This window comes from Lycorma delicatula, chromosome 5 (assembly GCF_047948215.1).
Source record: "Lycorma delicatula isolate Av1 chromosome 5, ASM4794821v1, whole genome shotgun sequence".
NCBI classification, from domain to species: domain Eukaryota; kingdom Metazoa; phylum Arthropoda; class Insecta; order Hemiptera; family Fulgoridae; genus Lycorma; species Lycorma delicatula.
The window spans coordinates 134,905,702-134,925,333 of NC_134459.1; the positions used below are offsets into that span (position 1 = coordinate 134,905,702).

The following is a 19,632-nucleotide window of genomic DNA, read 5'->3' on the forward strand; positions in this document are numbered from 1 at the left end:
TTCAACGGAAATATCCATTTTGACCATCCCTGAATCCATTTTGACTAGTTTCGGCGGGATGACTGTACGTACGTACGTATGTATTTATCTCGCATAATCCAAAAATGATTAGCTGTAGTATGTTGAAATTTTGGATTTAGGACTGTTGTATCATTTACTTTTGTACCTCCTCTTTTGATTGTAATAAAATGAACCAAACATGTCAAAAAAAGCCCATTTTGGGCTTTTTCTTAACTGCAGTAGTAAGCCCTTTTATTGAGAGCGTTTCAACGATAAATCATAAGTGGTACTTATTTTCATTAGTTACAGAGTTATAGCTAAATAACATTTTAATAAATGATATATTTGGATCTTACGAAGGAAGGCACATCTAACTTTTTTAAATTAAATATATTGATTTTTTAATTGACCCTTGGTTGTAAAAAAGTTTTACAATAAATAATTATTCAGTAATAATAAAAAATAAAATCATGAAAAAAAAAATTAGAAGTTATTAGTGATATAAAATTTTATGTACTTTTAAAAATGTGTACATGTAATACATTTGGTGAAGCATCTGATTATTTAATATTATTGAAAATGTTAATTTAGAATAGAATTATTTTTGGATTTTCTAGTTTAATTGTATTTAATTATTCTAAAATTTCTGTTTAATTTTATTTACATTAAAGTGACTATAATCTACAGAGTGACTGAAAAATAGATCCTCAATAACAACATTTACATTGCAGCATCCATGCCCGGTCTTTAATAAATGGCAATAAATGCTTATCTTTTAGTTGATTACTCCTCTGATATTATCGGACAATATTCTTCATAAGTCGGATATGATCATCATTTCCTTTATTTGTTTTTTGTTTCAAATCATTTAATTGCTCTTTGGTTTGATATAATTCTTCTGATTTTAATTTGTGTACACGTTCTCTAGTTTTCAAATTTTCTCTCTTTATATTCATCATCATCCTCTCTTAATCTTTTTATTCTTTCGTTGGTCTTAACGTTTTCTTCTTCTTTATATTTATCATCTCCTCTTAATCTTTTTTTTGGTTTGCAACAGTTTATTCCTTTTTTAATTTTCCTATTTTTTTACTTTTTTAAAATTTAAATATATATTTATTATAATATATTATATAATTTAAATATATATATTTACTTTTTTTATTTTAATATATTAATATATATATTTTGATTTATATTCTTAATTTTGTTTTACAATCGGCAGTAAAAAAAAAATCCGATTGTAAAAAAAAATTAGCGATAAGTAATAATTTAATAATTGTATTAAAAAAAAAAAAAAAACATGAAAAAGATTAGAAGTTATTAGTTTAGTAACATTTTATGTACTTTTAAAAATGTGTTTATGTAATTTAATAGGCGTAAAACGAAGTTATCAGATTTTTATTTTATTTAAAATCTCATCCCATACATCAAAAGTAAAAATAGCTGTAAATATATATATATATTATAATTCTACTGATTATATATAAAATAAATAAATAAAAAATAAAAGTAATTAACTTCTTACTACCGATGAGAATTAGATCCTTAAAGTGTTTAAATCTTTATTTTTACTACTGCTGTTGTTATTTTTTTTTAAGTAAAATATAAAACCTCAGTTCGTTATATATTTATAGTTAAGCGAGACTTCATCGTAACCAAAAACAGTGTGAAGAAGATTTTATTGGAAAATACTTTCAGCTCGAATGTCTTTTCATGCCATTAGACAGTTAATGACACTCTCTCTGCTTTTAAAAGAGGGGTTAGAGAAGTTGACACACAGGGAAAAGAGTGAGTAAGATCAAAGTGTGTTGTTTCTAAGGAGCTGGCGTGCCTTACACTTCATAAAGACTTAACTGCTTGCTTTCTACAGTTTCTACAATGACTATCACATTATTAATATAAAATAGAATTTTCCTTTGAATAATTCATAATATATTGTTCTTTGATTATAAAAGATTTTTTTTTTCGTTTTATTATACAATTTTTTATTATTCACAAAAAACTATAAAAATATATTATATGATCTATTATTTTTATGTTATATAGAACCAATATTTCAATACCTTTTTTTTATTCCTGGAATTTCATTTTTATAAAGGATCTGAAGTGGGCACTACAACACTCCTTTTACAACTATTAAATTACATACACACATTTTTAAAAGTACGTAAAATTTTATTTCACTAAAACTTCTGAATTTTTCCATATTTTTTCTTTCCTTATACGAAGTAAAGAAAGTATAATGATCGCGAAAAATTTCGGTTGTCAGATTTCAACAGATATATTTATTTTGACCTCCCTGAATCCATTTTGACTAGTTTCGGCGTGTCGTCTGTACGTATGTATTTCGCATAATTCAAAAACGATTAGCCGGCCAAAATTTCGGATTTAGGACTGTTGTAACATCTGGTTGACCACCTCCCCTTTTGATAGCAATCGATTGAACTAAAAGCCTTCAAAGAAAACCAAAATCCAATCATATGGATATTCTATGTTTTCTTAACTGCAATAATAAGCCCTCATTGAGAGCTTTTCAACAATATATCATAAGTGGGACTTATTTTCATTGGTTCCAGAGTTGTAGCCAAATAGAATTTTAATCAATGAAATACTTTGATCTTACACGGGGCACTTACACATCGGTTTGAATCCGACTTCATATACATATATTTAAAAAAAAAATTTAATTAAATATATTGATTTATTAATAATTATTAACTTCTGATTGTAATGAAAAATGATAATAAATAATTATTCAATAATTACAATAAAAAAAAATTAAAAAATCAGAAGTTATTAGTGAAATAAAATTTGATGTACTTTTCATTTTAATTCAACAATTTTTACAGGGGTTAATAATTATTAATAAATCAAAATATATATATATATATATTTGAAGTCGGATTCGAACAGATGTGTTCATGATTACGGATCCGACACGTTCTCACGTACATCATACAACTAGTTAAGCGAAGCTAAACAAAATTAATATTTAAACTAATATAAAATGCTGATACTGAAACCACAAAAAAATGCGATGCAATGTGGTGGTATCCACCACAATGCAATTGTGTAACTGTCCACTTTATTAAAGAATCGGAGGATCGTATCTCACTTTTAAATGAAATAAGTTTAAATAAAATGCAGCAAAAAATGTGTAAATACAATTTAATAGAAGTAAAAGGAAGTCACGGGTGTCCATATCATACGTTTTTTCATAATATCTGTCTAAATCATTCTTCGGCTATGAGCAGTACAAAGAACCTAAGTATAAGAGACTTCTTGTTCAGAATTACTTTTTTAAGAATAATTATTTTATATTTGTTGTATAATAAATCCGTTGTTGTGTGATCGGAGTAGTAGTATCACTTGTCTGCAATTCGCTGCCTCGGCATGGTCGATATCCAGTAGTATATTTGGATCAGTAAAAAGCAACGAGAAGTCACTTCACTCCTCATTTTTTCAGTAAGCCTTGCATAGGTGAAAAACCTTCGCCATGATAAGTTATTGGAGATTTAATTTGATTATCTATTAATTCAGATAAAAAAAAGTAATTTTAATTTCGTTGTGTAATATTATATCGAAAAAAAGATATACAAAGATATATATATATATATATATTTTATTTTTTACTAAAAACAAATATACAATTTTTATTATCGTCTTACCATACATTTCTCATAGGAATATTTTTCCCTACATGTTTCGCCGCATCAGTATATCAGTATCATCAGGGAATGAAAATTATTCACCTTACGTTTCATCAGTCTTACAAAAAATACATAACAGGACACTACAGTATAACATACTAAATTTTATATTTTTTAGAAGCACGATAACAAAATTTCCGGGTTATCCGGTTTAAATTTAGGCTGGAACAGTTCAGGCAGTGCTTTAAGTCCAAGGTTTAGGGTTTCATTATTATTATTATTTGTTCATTCTTTCTTATTTCTTCTAGACTTGTATTTTACTATTTAAATATTATTTCAATTACCTTTACCTTGTATTTCTCCTTGTTTTTTCGAAAATTAAGTGATTAAAATTTGACAGTATTTTAACTGCTCTAAAAATTAAGTTAATTTTTTTTATTCTGTTGACATCACATTTGGGAAAATAATTTTAAATAATGACCTAAATCATTTAATAAAATTACAAAGACTCATTTATTATTTTGAATCATTTCAATGTAAATTAAAATAAGGTTTCTTAAAGAATATTGAAATTTAATTAAAATGAAATAGTGTCTTAAAATTATATATTTAGATCGGCTAATAAAATATCAAACTCCTCTTCCATAAGTGATTTAAAATTTATTTTTGACTTAATGTTAAATCTTTTTCATTGTATAGGAAATGAAGCTACGGTTTCACACAAACATGGAAAAAAAGAATGTTACCCTATATTTTCATTAAATATTGCTTTTGTCTTCTGAATGGAGTAAATAGTATCATGGTATCAATGTTTCTTTTATGTTTGTGATTTATTTTTCTCAGCACCTACTGAATATAATTTTATCAAATTTGATAAGGTTATTTTAATTATCAACCCAAGAAATCCAATTAATTTTGAGTTTTATCCAGCTTTTTGAGGTTTATACTCTATTTAACTCTATAAGAAAGTGAATTTTCAAAAAAAATATTAGCCAGTATCTAGGATCTAAAAGGAATTGGCTTTCAAAAGTTAGGTGCAGTAATTTTAGAGACAACCGTTTAACATTAATATTGTTTTTTAAATTTTCTAACACCTAAAAAATATTTATATTTAGTTGCTACGGGAACATTTTATGGATAATATTTTATGAGAATATATTTTAATCTGTATATTGAATTACACTCTGTTCCTTAATATTAATGAATATAAATATTTATGTAACTGCATGGATTTTTTTTTACGCACGCAAGGGAGCTTGCACAATTCTTTTATGTTGTTTATAGAGCAAAGTAGGTGTTGTAAGCAAAGAAAAAGACTAATAACTAACTAGTTTAAGAATAGATACTTATAAACCACAGGTGCTGTTTTAAAAAAAGGACTATTTGCCAATATTTTACATGACTACAAAAATAATATATCCAAGTATAACAACCTCTTCTGTACAAATGTTATAAGAAGAAATGTTACTTTGTTTCTGTATCTTTTTAATGTTAAATATATTACATTACGATTGTAAAGTTTTATTTAATAATTTTTTTTATCTGTAACTAAGTAGCTTTTTAGCACAACGATACATACTCACAAACCTGCACAGACTCATTTACAAAGTTTTTTTTTTTTAAATATCTGTTTATTAATATACTATACCTATTTTTATACATGATGTAAATTTTTTTTCACATTCTCCCCAGGCGAATCTATGCAAAGGCCCGGGGGAGTTTCCATTACTCTGATGAGCCTACCCGTCTACCGGCTGTAAGTCCAGTATGACAGGATCTTGATTTCCTTGCTCTGCCTTTAACTCCCAGTGTGAAATCACCAGGTTCGACAAAGTCATAGCCAGCGACCCACTTCGGGAGCCGGGACTCGGTCTTGCATTGCCAGTCTCAAACGGAGGCAACCCGAAGGTCATCTCCGTCGGGACTCGGTCCTTCAAGTACCTGCCTCTAACAAGCGCGACCCATAAGTTGCACCTACCGGGACTCGGTCTTACTAGCTCCCGGGTACTAGAGTCCCCGTGTTTCATCATCTATGGCCACACACAGAAGCGTGGACAAACGCCGACTCCACAAGGAACTGTCCAGCACCCCATCGCTACCCGATCTTTCACGGTACAAAAATAAACCAGAACGCTCCCATATAAAAGAAACCATAAAGCCAGACACTAAGTAGCAACCACTCTCTATAGAACCTGTAGGTCCAAGACAACAACTCACCCTCGAGCAGCACACTCATCTATCCGTTAGTCCGCTTTCCCACAAATAACGCATACCTCCGCATTCCCACATTTGGCCCGCTGGTGACCAGGCTGTCCGCAATTCTAACACAACGCTGGGCGATCGATCAATCACGTGGAAGTCGAGGACATGTGGTTTCGGCCACAACAGCAATAACACCTATCATCAGGATCCCTCATCGAAGCTCGAAAATTCACCCAACAAACCGAAACTGGTGTTCAATCACTTTCCTCGCAACACCGTATGCAGTTACAACAGTGGCGCTCTCCATCGCCCCGTAAGCTGGACGAACCGAAGACACTCAAAAATCAACTTTCTCACCAACCACCCGGGAAATAATAACCGGATATATATAACCCCAGAAATCTTCACCTTAGTGGTAGGAATTCAATATACCGCAGATAAACCACCAACCTACGACAGCTCCTCGACTTCCTGTCGACATGCAAGTCTTTAGCCTCATCCTGAAGAACTGCCTTCAACCCAAGCGTCTTATCAGCACCCTCAATTCGAATTCGCAAATCCTCAACAGGCCCCTATTTCACCGAAGGCTAATTACCCACTTCCTCTGTCGCTACTGTCTCCTTAACGGTCTTCAGCAACTCGGCGTAAGAGCGCCCAACCGCCTGAACCACAACAGTACCGCTGTCAACAACCGCCGGAGTGGAAAGCCGTGAAGCTTGGACCGCGTTTCCATGTCCATCACCAGTGACCGGGGCAATACCATCCGAACCGGAGACACCCGTCGTCTAAAACCACACAATACCATATGTTCCAGGCATGGGCCAATCCGGTCCTCCGTTGGAAAAACAGCGGATGCGGAGTCTCGCCGTATATCCGTCGCAAAGAAGTCAAAATCACTCCCAACGTGGTGTAGACATTCATCGACGATTCATAAAACAAATAAAACCATCGATTAACAGAGGAACCGTCGACCTTCCCTAAAATGCTGGAGGTATCCTCCAACACATCTACTGGCTGAAGCCCAGGCCACCGCGACACATAGTCCTGAGGACGAGGTTCCGATAAGTCTATAAAACAACAAATAGGGGCCTCCATGCCCGAAGGATCCTCCACACGGACAAGTTTCTTCATCACCCCAGTCGGCCAGGATTTATTCACTACCTCAATCAATTCCTCATCTGTACATACACCCGCATTCGCTGCATCAGGCACAGCATCTTCCCAAACATCTCTATACCGCTTAATTGCAGACACCGTATTACGCAAGTCGATTGAATAATACTGAAGCTTCGGTTCCTTATTAGGATAAATGATGAAAATTTAAATAATGGAAATAGAAAATAATGAATTTTAAATATAAAATTATAATTAAGAATGTTTCGTCATAACAATTCCATAATTCCAGTTCACAGCAACATTCTGAACGCACTAAATTTGAGTTGAGAGCGAGAGTAATGATAAACATACAGTAATTAAAAAATATCTTATCAAAATCATAATTTACATCTAAAACAATATTACTTAAATACCACTCAAAGTAGAAAGGAAATAATTTATAGAAAATCAAAGTATACTATAAATCATACACAAATACAATATAACATATCATATACAACGCATATACAATAAAAAGTCTTTTATGAAAACATAAATTAGAGGAATAAAAACAAAATACCAAAATTAAAATAATTAATATACCACTGTCAAAATCATAGTAATCATTTATAGAAAAATCATTCTAATATTTCTTTAAGGAGTGAATAGAAATTACCGAAGTGAACATCATGCATTAACATTAATCGACTAGCTTTTTCTTTCTTTTTCCTGTCAGACTTTCTTTTCCTGTCTTTTTACCTTTCAGATAATACTTCAGAGGATGTATAAGGATGATATGTATGAGTGTAAATGAAGTTTAGTCTTGTACAGCCTCAGTTCAACCATTCCTGAGATGTGTGGTTAATTGAAACCCAACCACCAAAGAATAATAGATTAGCTGTATTATATAACCCTCACCTAAAGGAAACTCTATTACCAAGAAGGATACAAACATTACTCATCAAAGAACCTCTAATATGTAGGAATGATTATAATTGAGTTTAAATAAATGTTGATGTTTATAAATAAATAATAATATATTTTTAACATATAAACTTTTAAGATTATAAACACTAAACAAAGAATAAAGAAAATTACTAAGAAAAATAAACAGTTAAACCAAACTTTTAAAGAATTAATAGTAGTAACAATAGGGGTTGGACTACATAGTCAATGTATTCCCTCAAACCAAAATGCCATTTGAGAATAATATTAATAATAATAGAATGTCACATTTTTGATTTCTTTTTTTTCTGTTAATTATACCTCTTTTTTTCATATTTGTTAAATAAAAAATCTATGGTTGACCTGTCTTCTCATCTTAATTCTCTTAATCTTTTACCTAAATCCTGTATTTTCTTAATCTTGTTACCTTAATCTTATGTTTACTGAATTCTCTAATTTGGTACTTTTTGTACGAATCTCGCTCAGTCATGACATCTTTTCATAAGCTACCAATTTCCACCGGGCTAATGACCATAGATCTGGACGCCCGTTCTTTCATAACAAAAAAACAATCTAGCGTAATTTTATTAAAAACTTTTAAAATTTGACTTTTCTATTACTTACTTTTAATTCTGATAATGGCACAAAATCGTGAAGCTTGGAGAATGGTAAAGTGAGGACCTAACAGAAATATTCCTCGAGACCTACCAGAATGCAGAACAAAATTGATTAATTATTTTAACTTGTGCTGCAATAATAATAAAAAAAAGAATCATTAATTAAATTGTTTTTTTTGGTTTTTTTTTAAATTTACATAACAGTATTTTCCTTAACTTGTCAAAGTTACAATCTATTTCAATGTATCAACCGGAACAGCAACCTCCTGAATTCATTACCTACATAGAAAGAAAACTCTTATTGTGAAATTATCCAATAAATTTACAATAAATAGACAGAAAAAGATCAAAGTAAAATGGTTATTTATTATTTTAAAACCTTCATTTATTCTACTGAATGTCGAAATTTACCCTTAAAGAAATATCAGAGCAAAGATTCAAAACAATTGAGAATGTAGATTTATCATTTTTATTTACAATTGCAGTTTCAGTACTGACAAATAGTTGAAAGATGTTGATTGGGTTTATTCCAAACAAACGAGTACGTATAGCAATTGTTCCTAGATATTAACATAAATATTTTTCCCGGTAATAAATTAATACACTTTATATTGGATTAAAAAAAATTTGCGATCAAATTTGAGTTTTTAAAAGGGTATCGACTTGTTCTAAGAATTGGATTAAATAGGTACCTGAAGTAAGAAACAGCCCGAGACGGTGTGAAGATATCATCTTATGCGTAATGCGGTCAAATCCTGGAGCCTTCCATACGCTCATCATCCTCCTCACCTTTTGTGCTATTCTCACCTTAGAGAACGGCCTCAAAGAAAGACACAAAGGAATCGGCCTAATTAAAAACTCACTAACTTCCTCCTCGGTAACACCGTGCATCTCATGCGGCCGACACACCTTTCCTAAGTGCTCAGCGAACAACTCTGTCTTTTAGCTGTTGTCACAGGCCCACCCATCATATCCTTAGGACAACTCACTACCCTTCGGAATGAAAGATGTCTTAAATAACGTGGTCTGAAACCTGAGAAAGCTTCGCAAGAGATGTCTTCGTATAGGCCTATAAGCCTGCTACCGGTTTAATCCAAGATTTTTGAGAAGCGGTTCCTGCGCAGATTGTGGCCAGTGTTGGAAAATAAAGTAGTGATACCCGATCATCAATTCGGCTTTAAGGGTGGTCACTCGACCACCTCATAGAATGTGGAACAATCCCATAGAATTAGTAGTGTTATCGTCAGGTTTCTGGAAGAGAAACATTATTGTTCGATGGCCTTTTTGGACAAAGAGCAAGCATTTGACAATGTTTGGATACCAGTTCTTCTTTTTAAATTGAATTCTTGCTTATAACAATCGTACTAATTCTACGAGATGGTCACATCTGGCACGTTAGTAACAATCAAAAGATGGCTGCGTTTTTCGATAACAACTTGGTGGTTCTGCAGAGTTCAGTTCTGGGTCTGGTTGTGTTCCTGGTCTACACTTCTGATCAGCCTTCTCCAGCCTATGTCACGGTTGCGTCGTATACGGATGACAAGGCGGTTGACGATATCCCGCCTACTGCCTCAGAGAAATTGCAATCTGCAATGGATGCCATCAGCGTTTGGTTGCGTACATGGAGGATAAAGTCGAAGTCCAGCCATGTAACGTTCACAATGAGAAGGAAAGATTGCCTGCGGTTTGGTTAAACGGTTTCGGGATACCTAAGTCAGTACGGTACGGTACCTGAGCTTTTACCTTGATCGCCGTTTGACGTGGAGGAATCATATTAGGGAGAGAGGAAATTACTCTTGACGTTAAGCTTAAGAAGATGACTACGTGTTGAGTAAGAGATCACAATAAGGTTCTGTCTAATAAGGTTCTCCTCTACAAGACTTTCTTGAAACCGATATGGACGTACGGAATTGAACTCTGAGGACCGTCCAGTAACAGCAACGTGGAGGTCATTCAGCGGTTTCAGAACACACTTCTACGGAACATAACCCACGCGCCGTGATTCGCGGAAATGCTCAGATCCACGATTACGTAGGCAATCTACGTTTGAGAGGAAGTTGGACGTCTAGTTTCGATGTACGTGTCCAAATTGGATAAGCATATTAATCATCTCGCTTCGAATCTGCTAGACAACAACGAGGACGTTAGGAGACTAAAAAGGCTCCATGTGGTTGAAGTTGTTGATGGCCCGTTATGATGATCCGGTTTAGCGGCATGTTGCTCATGTTTATTGTTTCTTGGATGTTTCAAAGTTACTGTTTCCTTTACTGGTTTATTTAAAGTTAATATTTATTTTGTTTTTTTAATATTAATGTTGACTGGACATTCGAATGGACATTCAAAGGCACTATCAGATGTTATATTATGTATGTTATACTATTGTTTGTTTGTTATTTTATACTATTATTTTTGTATTACTTGAGGATTATCATAGGTGGTTCTCTTTCAAGTGATGTTTAGTCATACAACCTATTTATAGCTTCATTGTAGAAACTTACTGTAAGTAAAGCAACTTAAAAAAAAAAAAAAACAATTTACAGTATTAATAAAAATGAAACTTTGAATCAAATTTTGTTTATTGCATTTATTTATTATATTCTCACAAATAAGTTTTGTAAGTATGAATTGACAATGATCATCAGAAATTGAAATATATTTACTATTTTATTCTAAATAAGCAAGCGTGGTATATTTACTATAAAAAAATAATTATAATAAAAACTGTTCCTGTAAATCCTTCATTTTCACTAATGAATTCAATACGATACCAATACTTTGAGTTTGCCAACTATACTGTAGTTGCACAGATATCGTGTCTTCATAAAAATAAAAAAATTAGAAATGTAACAATTATTAAAATTTTTAAAGATTTTAAAGTACTTAGTTTGAATATTCAACATTTTATAAGCAGATGAAAATCGAAATCATATCTCTAAAGATAATCTATTTTTACAGATTTTTTCTAAGAATTTTCTTAAATAAAGTATCCAAAATCTGTTTTTTTTTTTTTTAAATCATCATTGCTGTTAAGCGCAAATTTCTATTCATATATTCATCATCTGCCAGATTTTCCTCTGCATTGCTTCTATGTTATCCATCAACCAACTTGTGGATAGTGTCTCACACACAGATAATACTTCCTTTCTACCATTTACTACCTTATTTCTACCTTTCCTTATAACTTTATAACTTTAGATTATCTCCTGTCATTTAGGTACAAAGGGGAAAGAACTTTCTTTTGCATTTAACATAAGAAATTTTCTCAGTTCTTTTAAGATTATTTATTCTTGAATACGCGCCCGCATATTATTTAATATAATATTAAATAATATTATTAATATTATTAATAATAATATTAATATAATATTATTATAATTAAATATTATTAATATAATATTTCTTTTTATCCCAGTAAGTTACAGAGTTTACAAAGAGTATTTAAAAACCAAGATAACTACTTTATGACTGTCCTACGTTTTTTATAGATCTAAAATAAATCTTTAATGAAAATAGATAATTATACTTGTAGGATTACATCATTTTACAAACATATTGTACAACTTTATTACTTAAAACGCAATTAATAAGTTTCTACAATTTAAACAATAAAAATATATTTTTTTATTAATAAATATATTTGAATAAATAAATGTGTATTCTATATAATTTTAATTATTAAAATTTGAATATATGTTATTAAAATCTAATTAGGTTTATAATTTGATCGTGTCAATCCGGTTTTCTCAGCTAGTAGTAAGACTGATTATAACAATATACGATCCAAAAATTCTCAATGTGAATTGTCTGTAGACAACTTTTTTCAAGCCATCTGTGTATAAGAAAATTAGCGTTGTCTTCTACCCTGCCAACATGGTTATTGTTGAAGCGAAGATGTTTTTCATTTGTCTTTGTCTTTGGCAGGCACATATTTTTCTTCTTCATTACAATTATACCCTGTTCTTCTTTCCCCCTTTTTTTCTTGATAACCATTATTTTTCTTTACTTCTGCAAAGCATAATGTTGATTCTTACTGACAATATAAACGTAGCATTTTTCTTTGATGCTATATTATTAAAAAAAAAAAAAATATTGTTATTGCTAAACTTCATTTAATGTTTGCATTAGATGTTATAACGCTGATGAAATCAGCGGAACTAATTAAACTTTGTTATTACTTTCCATTATAATAATTTTTATTTTTTATGATAATTTATATAAGTTTTATTTTGTTTTCATATATATTTTTTTTTAATAACAGCTTTGTTTTTATATAATCAAAAAATATAATTACAGAAAGTATAATCAGAATATACTCCTAAATGAACTATAGCCAACTGTATGCAAGTAACAGGCCTTGCTCCTTTAGAATGTTTTTAGAATGTGAACTCGTATTAAATTGTACGAATAGAAGGCTGTTTTTTCTTTCTTGAAAATTAAATAATCACAAATAAAAGACTGAAAAAATACTTATTTTATTGTATAAACTTTATGAAAATATATTAAAAACTTTTCTAAAAATTAAAAAATCGGTTAGGTTGAAAAAAATTCACAAAAGTAATTCTTGAAACTTTTTACATACAAACATATACTCGTGTATATATATATATATATATATATATATATATATATATATATATATATATATATGTATGTATGTATTTGTGGAACGTTTTTCTTATAGCATAATGTTTTCAGGAATTTTATGAGAAAATACGATTTATTTCAAGGAAAAATATTATTTAATACCATTATTAAGCCGATCTGCTTACTGCTTTGGAAAACAATAAATCGCTTTTATTAATTTCTGTTCAAATTTGGGCGATGAACATGTTACATTTATATATTAGAAAGTTATATACATAATTTTACATAAATTTATTTAGAATTTGGCATTATCAAACTTAATAAATTTAAGTTTGATAACTTTGACATGAAGACACGAAGAATAATTTTGACATGAGAATATAAAAAGTAATTACCTCAAACTTATGACCGGAAAAGCTTCGTTTTTTGCTTGAATTTATATGTATTATTTAGACAGAATTTAAATTTTAAAAACAGATAAAATTAGGCTTTAAAAACTCAGTTTACATATTTAGTTCGGCAGTTTTTATGAAATAATGTCACCCAATAAGGGGTACTGGATTAAGCACTTCAACTAAAGTTGGAGTTTTTTGTACAGTTACTGAGTAGGAATCAGATTTCAAGGAAAAATAATTAGACTAAACCACACATAAACAAAAAACGTAATAGCTCAATAGAATTCGTCATCCTTTAAAGAGATAAAATAGAGGTCTAAAATTAAAAAAAAATCACTACAGAAGAAAATGATCCTTCGAGAGGTTGAGGGTTCTACATTCAAGGTGGAATTAACATATTATTGATTTTGAATAGATCAGATTTACAACTGCTGTTTATCAAAATAATAATAAATTATCATAGCAGAGGCTTAGGCTTTGGATTTCACTCCCAATTTTAACAATTATGTATAAATATCCAAGTGATGTAAACGATTCCGCCAGTTCATTAGTTGATGAAAAATGATGAGAAGTCATTGAATTAAATAAAAATATTCAAGTTACTAGAATCATAAAATCAATACTTTTTCAGACTATCCGATAACAATCTAACTACCTGATGTTAAAAAGAAAGAGACTTTATATGTGGTTTGAAATGTTCATGGCTAATTTAATTTAAATGGAATTAATTAATAATTTAACTAATCGATTTAAATTACATTTTGTTGACATGAAATTATTTATTTATTAATATATATTTTTTTGAGGTTATAACCAAAATAAGCTTGAAGATTGTGCGTGGGATATGGAAGTGAAATTTTTTAGCGTATGAAAAATGTCATGTCTGACCGGGATTCAAATCCGGAACCTCCGGATGAAAAGCCGAGCCATACTACTCTGTCACGTACATCAGAGATATCTAATAATCTAATTAAATTATCAAATATCAATTATAGTTTTACAATTTGTTATAAGGATATAAGAAACTAAAAAAAAATTCAAATCGCTTATTTACCAATATTTAATTAATAATAATAAATTAATTAAAAGTAACAAGTTTTGAATTTATAATCAGTTGAATAAGTTATGAATCTATCTATGTTAGGTAAACCAAATTAAACAAGAATTTTTAAATATAGAACATCTATATTCTCTTTTATTATTATAATTAAGTAGTTTTATACACATTTTGAATTTAATCGTAGATTACTTTTATGAACACATTATGTGCACAATGTGCTTTAAGAAGTAAAGTTACGTAATTTATTTGATTTTCTTCTCGTTTACTTTTACTTCTACTCTATTATAAATAAGAATTAGTGTAATATATATAGAATAAGAAAGAGAATAATGAAACTAAAATACAAGAGCAAAGAAGTACACTGAGAAAGTAAGAATGAACGAGAGAGGAACTGCAGTTACTTCTAAACTTTCTGAATGAGGGATAATAAAAGATACGCTTACTTCTAAATTAGTTGTACGTAATAAAGAAAAAAGATTAGCTTTAGTTAACGGAGCTATCTTACAGTAAGTGAAATACATTTGCGTATAAATAGAGGTGTATTGGTTGTTTCAGTAAAACCTTTAAATGTGAAGATAGTAACGAGTAATGAAGTGCTATCTGCTGGTAAATCTAGGCAACTTCTATGCGAGTCTACGGGATCAGTACCTCCAGCACGTTTATCTTGGCTTTTAGATGGTGAACCAATTAAACATGCTGCAACTGTGGTCAGTAAATATTATGTATATTTACAATAATAACTTAGTTTAACAAAGTAAGATGTACTAAGATTTGAAGCAGTAACTTAAATAATAATTATTACTAGTAGTTAAATAAACTAATACAGTTTAGATCTAGTGAATTTCTTCTAATAATAAATACTCTTACTGTTATGACTAGTGGATAATAGAAAAATTTTAATTGGTAAAAAGTTGGCAACTTTAAATTTAAATCCATTTTGGAAAAGAATTGTTGTAAAAATCACGAAGTAAAATATTCCCGATTGTCCTTTAAAATGAAAATTATTAATTTCAGCGCTAAATAAAAAAGAAATTAAAGCAATTTGTAACACTTATTTTGACACCACCTAGAAAAAGTCAAAAATGAAAGAAATTTTGAAAACCGTTCTTAAATTTTCATTAAGTATTCTGAAATCTAAGCGTTCTCAAATTTCTTATTTTAGTTTGTTTTTAAGTCGGTTTTTTTACTAAACTTATTTTATTTTACATAATATTTTTATGTAAAATATTTATAAATACGATACTGTGACAAAAAAGTCTTTGTAAGACATGAAAAAAAAATAAAAAACTTTGTTTCTTACATAAAAATAACGAAGAAAATATTCAAGTATATTACCAAGCTATTTTAATAGTCTTTAAAATATATATATTATAAATTTGGATTTTATAAATATTATAAATTTGGATTTGGACTAATCTCACACATTATTACAAATGAAAGAGGAAAAATAATAACATTTGGTCATCTAGGAATAATTTATGCAATATTAGCAATTGGTATTTTAGGTTTTATTGTATGAGCACACCACATATTTACCGTAGGTATAGATATTGACACACGAGCATACTTTACATCTGCAACTATAATTATTGCAGTGCCAACAGGAATTAAAATCTTTAGATGAATGGCCACTATACAAGGAATAACAAAAAAAAAATCACCCCAAATAATCTGATCTATAGGATTTGTATTCCTATTTACTATTGGAGGATTAACGGGAGTAATCCTAGCCAACTCCTCAATTGACGTAATTTTACATGATACATACTATGTAGTAGCCCACTTTCACTACGTATTATCAATAGGAGCTGTATTTGCTATTATAGCAAGAATTATTCACTGATTCCCACTAATAACAGGTATAAGAATAAATAAAAAATGATTAAAAATTCAATTTTCAACCATATTCTTAGGAGTAAACTTAACATTTTTTCCTCAACACTTTCTAGGACTAGCAGGAATACCACGTCGATATTCAGATTATCCAGACAACTACATGACATGAAACAAAATACTCTAATCAACCCGAATCAACTAATCCATATCTAAAATAACAAAAACTAAAAAACCGATTTAAAAAAACCCCGAAGAGTAATATCTTAAAAATCACATAGAACTGAAAAAATAAAAATAAATTAAACCAAAATAAAAATACAAAAAACTAAACACATCAAAAAACAAAAAAAAAAAAAAAACAAAAACAAAGGAATCAACTTAAAATCAAAAGATAAAACAAAAAAAAAATCATCCTCAAATAACCAAAACATAAAAGACCCACAAATAAACAAGAAAAATACAAAAAAAGAAGAGAAATATTTATATAAAAACTATAGAAAAAATTAATACAAGGAAAAAAAAAAGAATTGGAAGAAAATAAATAATATGTAAATAAAACTGTAAATAAAGGTAACACCAACAAAAAAAAAAAAAAAAAAAAAAAATTATAATTAAATTAAAAAAAAACTCTAAAATAAAATCCTTAGAGTAAAATCCAGAAAAAAGGGAAACCCACACAAACAGATTAAAGAAATACAAAATGCTGAACTCACATAGGGACATTGCCTTACTAACCCACCTATAAACCGAATATCTTGACTACCTAAAAAACAATGAATAAAAATACCAGATAGCTCTTGGAGAGCTGCATCAAACCAGTCAAATGACTGAAGACAAAAAAAAAAAAAATATTATAAATATTCACCATTAAGTTTTACATTAATTTTCGAGAAAATCAATTAGTTTTAAATCAATTTTCGAAAAAAAATCTCTTGAATATCAAAAGTTAGCAGATTAATTATCACTGCATTGTAAAACTATTAAATGAATAACATGACGAGAAAAAATTTTGTTAAAATATCATACAATTTATTTCTTTTTCTTTTTTTTTATTGGAAAAAACTTTTATCTAAATTTCAGGGAAAACTTAAAACTGCACTGTAATAAATGTATTTCATTAATCTCGTCGTGGCAGATCACTTAGCTGATTTTCGAAGTCGAAGCTTTTGACGTTCCTTGTAAATCCTTGTAAAGGTTGGTTACTTTTATACGGATTTAAATACTAGACACAGAACGCCGTGGTACATTGGTGATTGGGGTTCAATTAACCGCATATCTCAGAATGGTTGGCCTCAGTTTTTATAACACTACACCTTGTTTACATGTCTCACGTATTATTCTTATTTCACTAGGTCGTGGGGGGTTGCTTATTGTTTGCTAGTTAAACAGATTGCAACGTACATGCGCGCAAATAAGGGTGGAATGAAAAACTACTCCTATTTTAAAACCCGTTAAATGTCGTGATATAAAATTAATCTTTCCATAAAAAGTTTAAATATATTGATGACAGTCTACATAGTTACATACAAAATCTTTATGTACGAATTAATAAACTTTTATTAAAAAAAAAACCTAACAGTAGCATGATTTTAGGCGTTACCAGTGATATAAAGATATGTTTAAAATAAGTAATACATATGAAATATTTTATTTCACCTTTTATACCATTGTTAAAATCTGTCTTGTGAAAAGTATGAAAATAATTTCTCAATTCTCTTAGTTCTGAGTATTTTCCTTTAGGCATAATTGTTGTAAATTATTTAAAGGTTTTGCTTCAACCGGCAAACCTCCACTACTAATTGGACGTATAAAAAATATATATATATATTTATTTTTTTTTGAGATGAAATACATCTAAAAACCTTCTCAATTATGCCAAGAAACATGAGTAAAAATTTAGTAGCGATAGATCGGGTAGTTTTTTGTTTATCCCGAAAAAAAGTCCTCTTCCTCTTTATATAATAGTATAGATTATGATTTTTATTTCCTCCATACAGTTTCCGTTCCAAATAGGATTTTCTTGAGGGAATGTAAGCCAAAGGTTAATAAAATTAAAAATGTCAACTCTTTACTGATAAATTTATATATTATATAAACTTAATAAAGTTAATATTTTATTATGTTGTAAAATACAGGACAATTTTTAACATTGTATATTTGTTAATTTCACTTCCGTAAGTTAGCAAAAAGCTTATGCTAACTGCATTGAAATTAATGAAATATCCATACAAGGAAAACGTTTTTAGAGTCATTTCGGAAAATGACTAAATATATTATCAATGGATTTAATGTAGTTTATCTTGAAGTATATATAATTTATAGTTATTTTTTAAGTTCAATAAATAATTTTGGTATTGAACAAATTTCAACCCGAATGTTTTCAAATTTTTTTTTTATAAATCAAATTTAAAATAAAATTGCTCGATAATTCTCAGTTATTTGAAACTAAAATTGTATAGGACATTCACCTTTTTAGGATATGCAAGTAAAAATTAAATTTTATATTAATTAATTTAGATTATTCTATTTAAATAAATATTTAGTTGTAAAGATTACAGAACGTATAGGTTAAAAAATGAAAATTAAAAATTGTAATAGTAATCTGTTATAAAAGAAATTTTTTAGTTATTTAAAAATAATATTTATTGGGAGGAGGCCTCCACTTTTTCCATATCCATCTCTGATTCTATCACAGAACTTCCTAAATACTTGAATCTTTCTCAGCTTTTTTTTTGCACTAATTATGAATGAATATATGAATCATTTTTCAGATTTGATGTTAATTACTAAAACTGAGGGGGCTTTTTAAGTTTTGAAAATCTATCTAGGGCTCTAGAGTGTTGTAATATTCATAAAGAATAACAAAATTGTCGCAGAAGGTATGAGAATTTGTTAAATAATATCATGTTATACAAAATAAAATAAATCTTAAAAGTGTAAAATTTTCTGGGCAATATTTGGTACAGAATTATATGAGACTTTTTTACGAAACGTGTTACGTAGTATAATGTCCGTTCATTTTTTTCAGACTATTTCACAATTTATCATGGACAAATAGGACTTAGCAGACTGGAAAAATTAATTTCGTATAATATATCATTTTTTTAAAGTTTATTAAATACGTTTTCCTTTTTTTTTTAAAAAAAAAAGAAAACTTTATTTTACGCTTGAAAATATAAAATAAGATATGAACTAAAAGAGATGACGTTTAATATTAATTACACTAAATCTCGCATCTTTAACAATGT

General features: G+C 29.2%; 1 protein-coding gene across 1 annotated transcript in view; it reads left to right on the forward strand.

Moving 5' to 3' along the window:
* side (motor axon guidance molcule sidestep) overlaps window positions 1-19,632 on the forward strand; it is a 458,315-nt gene that overhangs the window by 279,771 nt on the left and 158,912 nt on the right. Inside the window, exon 7 of the mRNA XM_075367132.1 lies at window positions 15,104-15,255. Within this exon, the coding sequence (XP_075223247.1) occupies window positions 15,104-15,255 (152 nt within the window). The remainder of the gene's footprint in view (window positions 1-15,103; window positions 15,256-19,632) is intronic.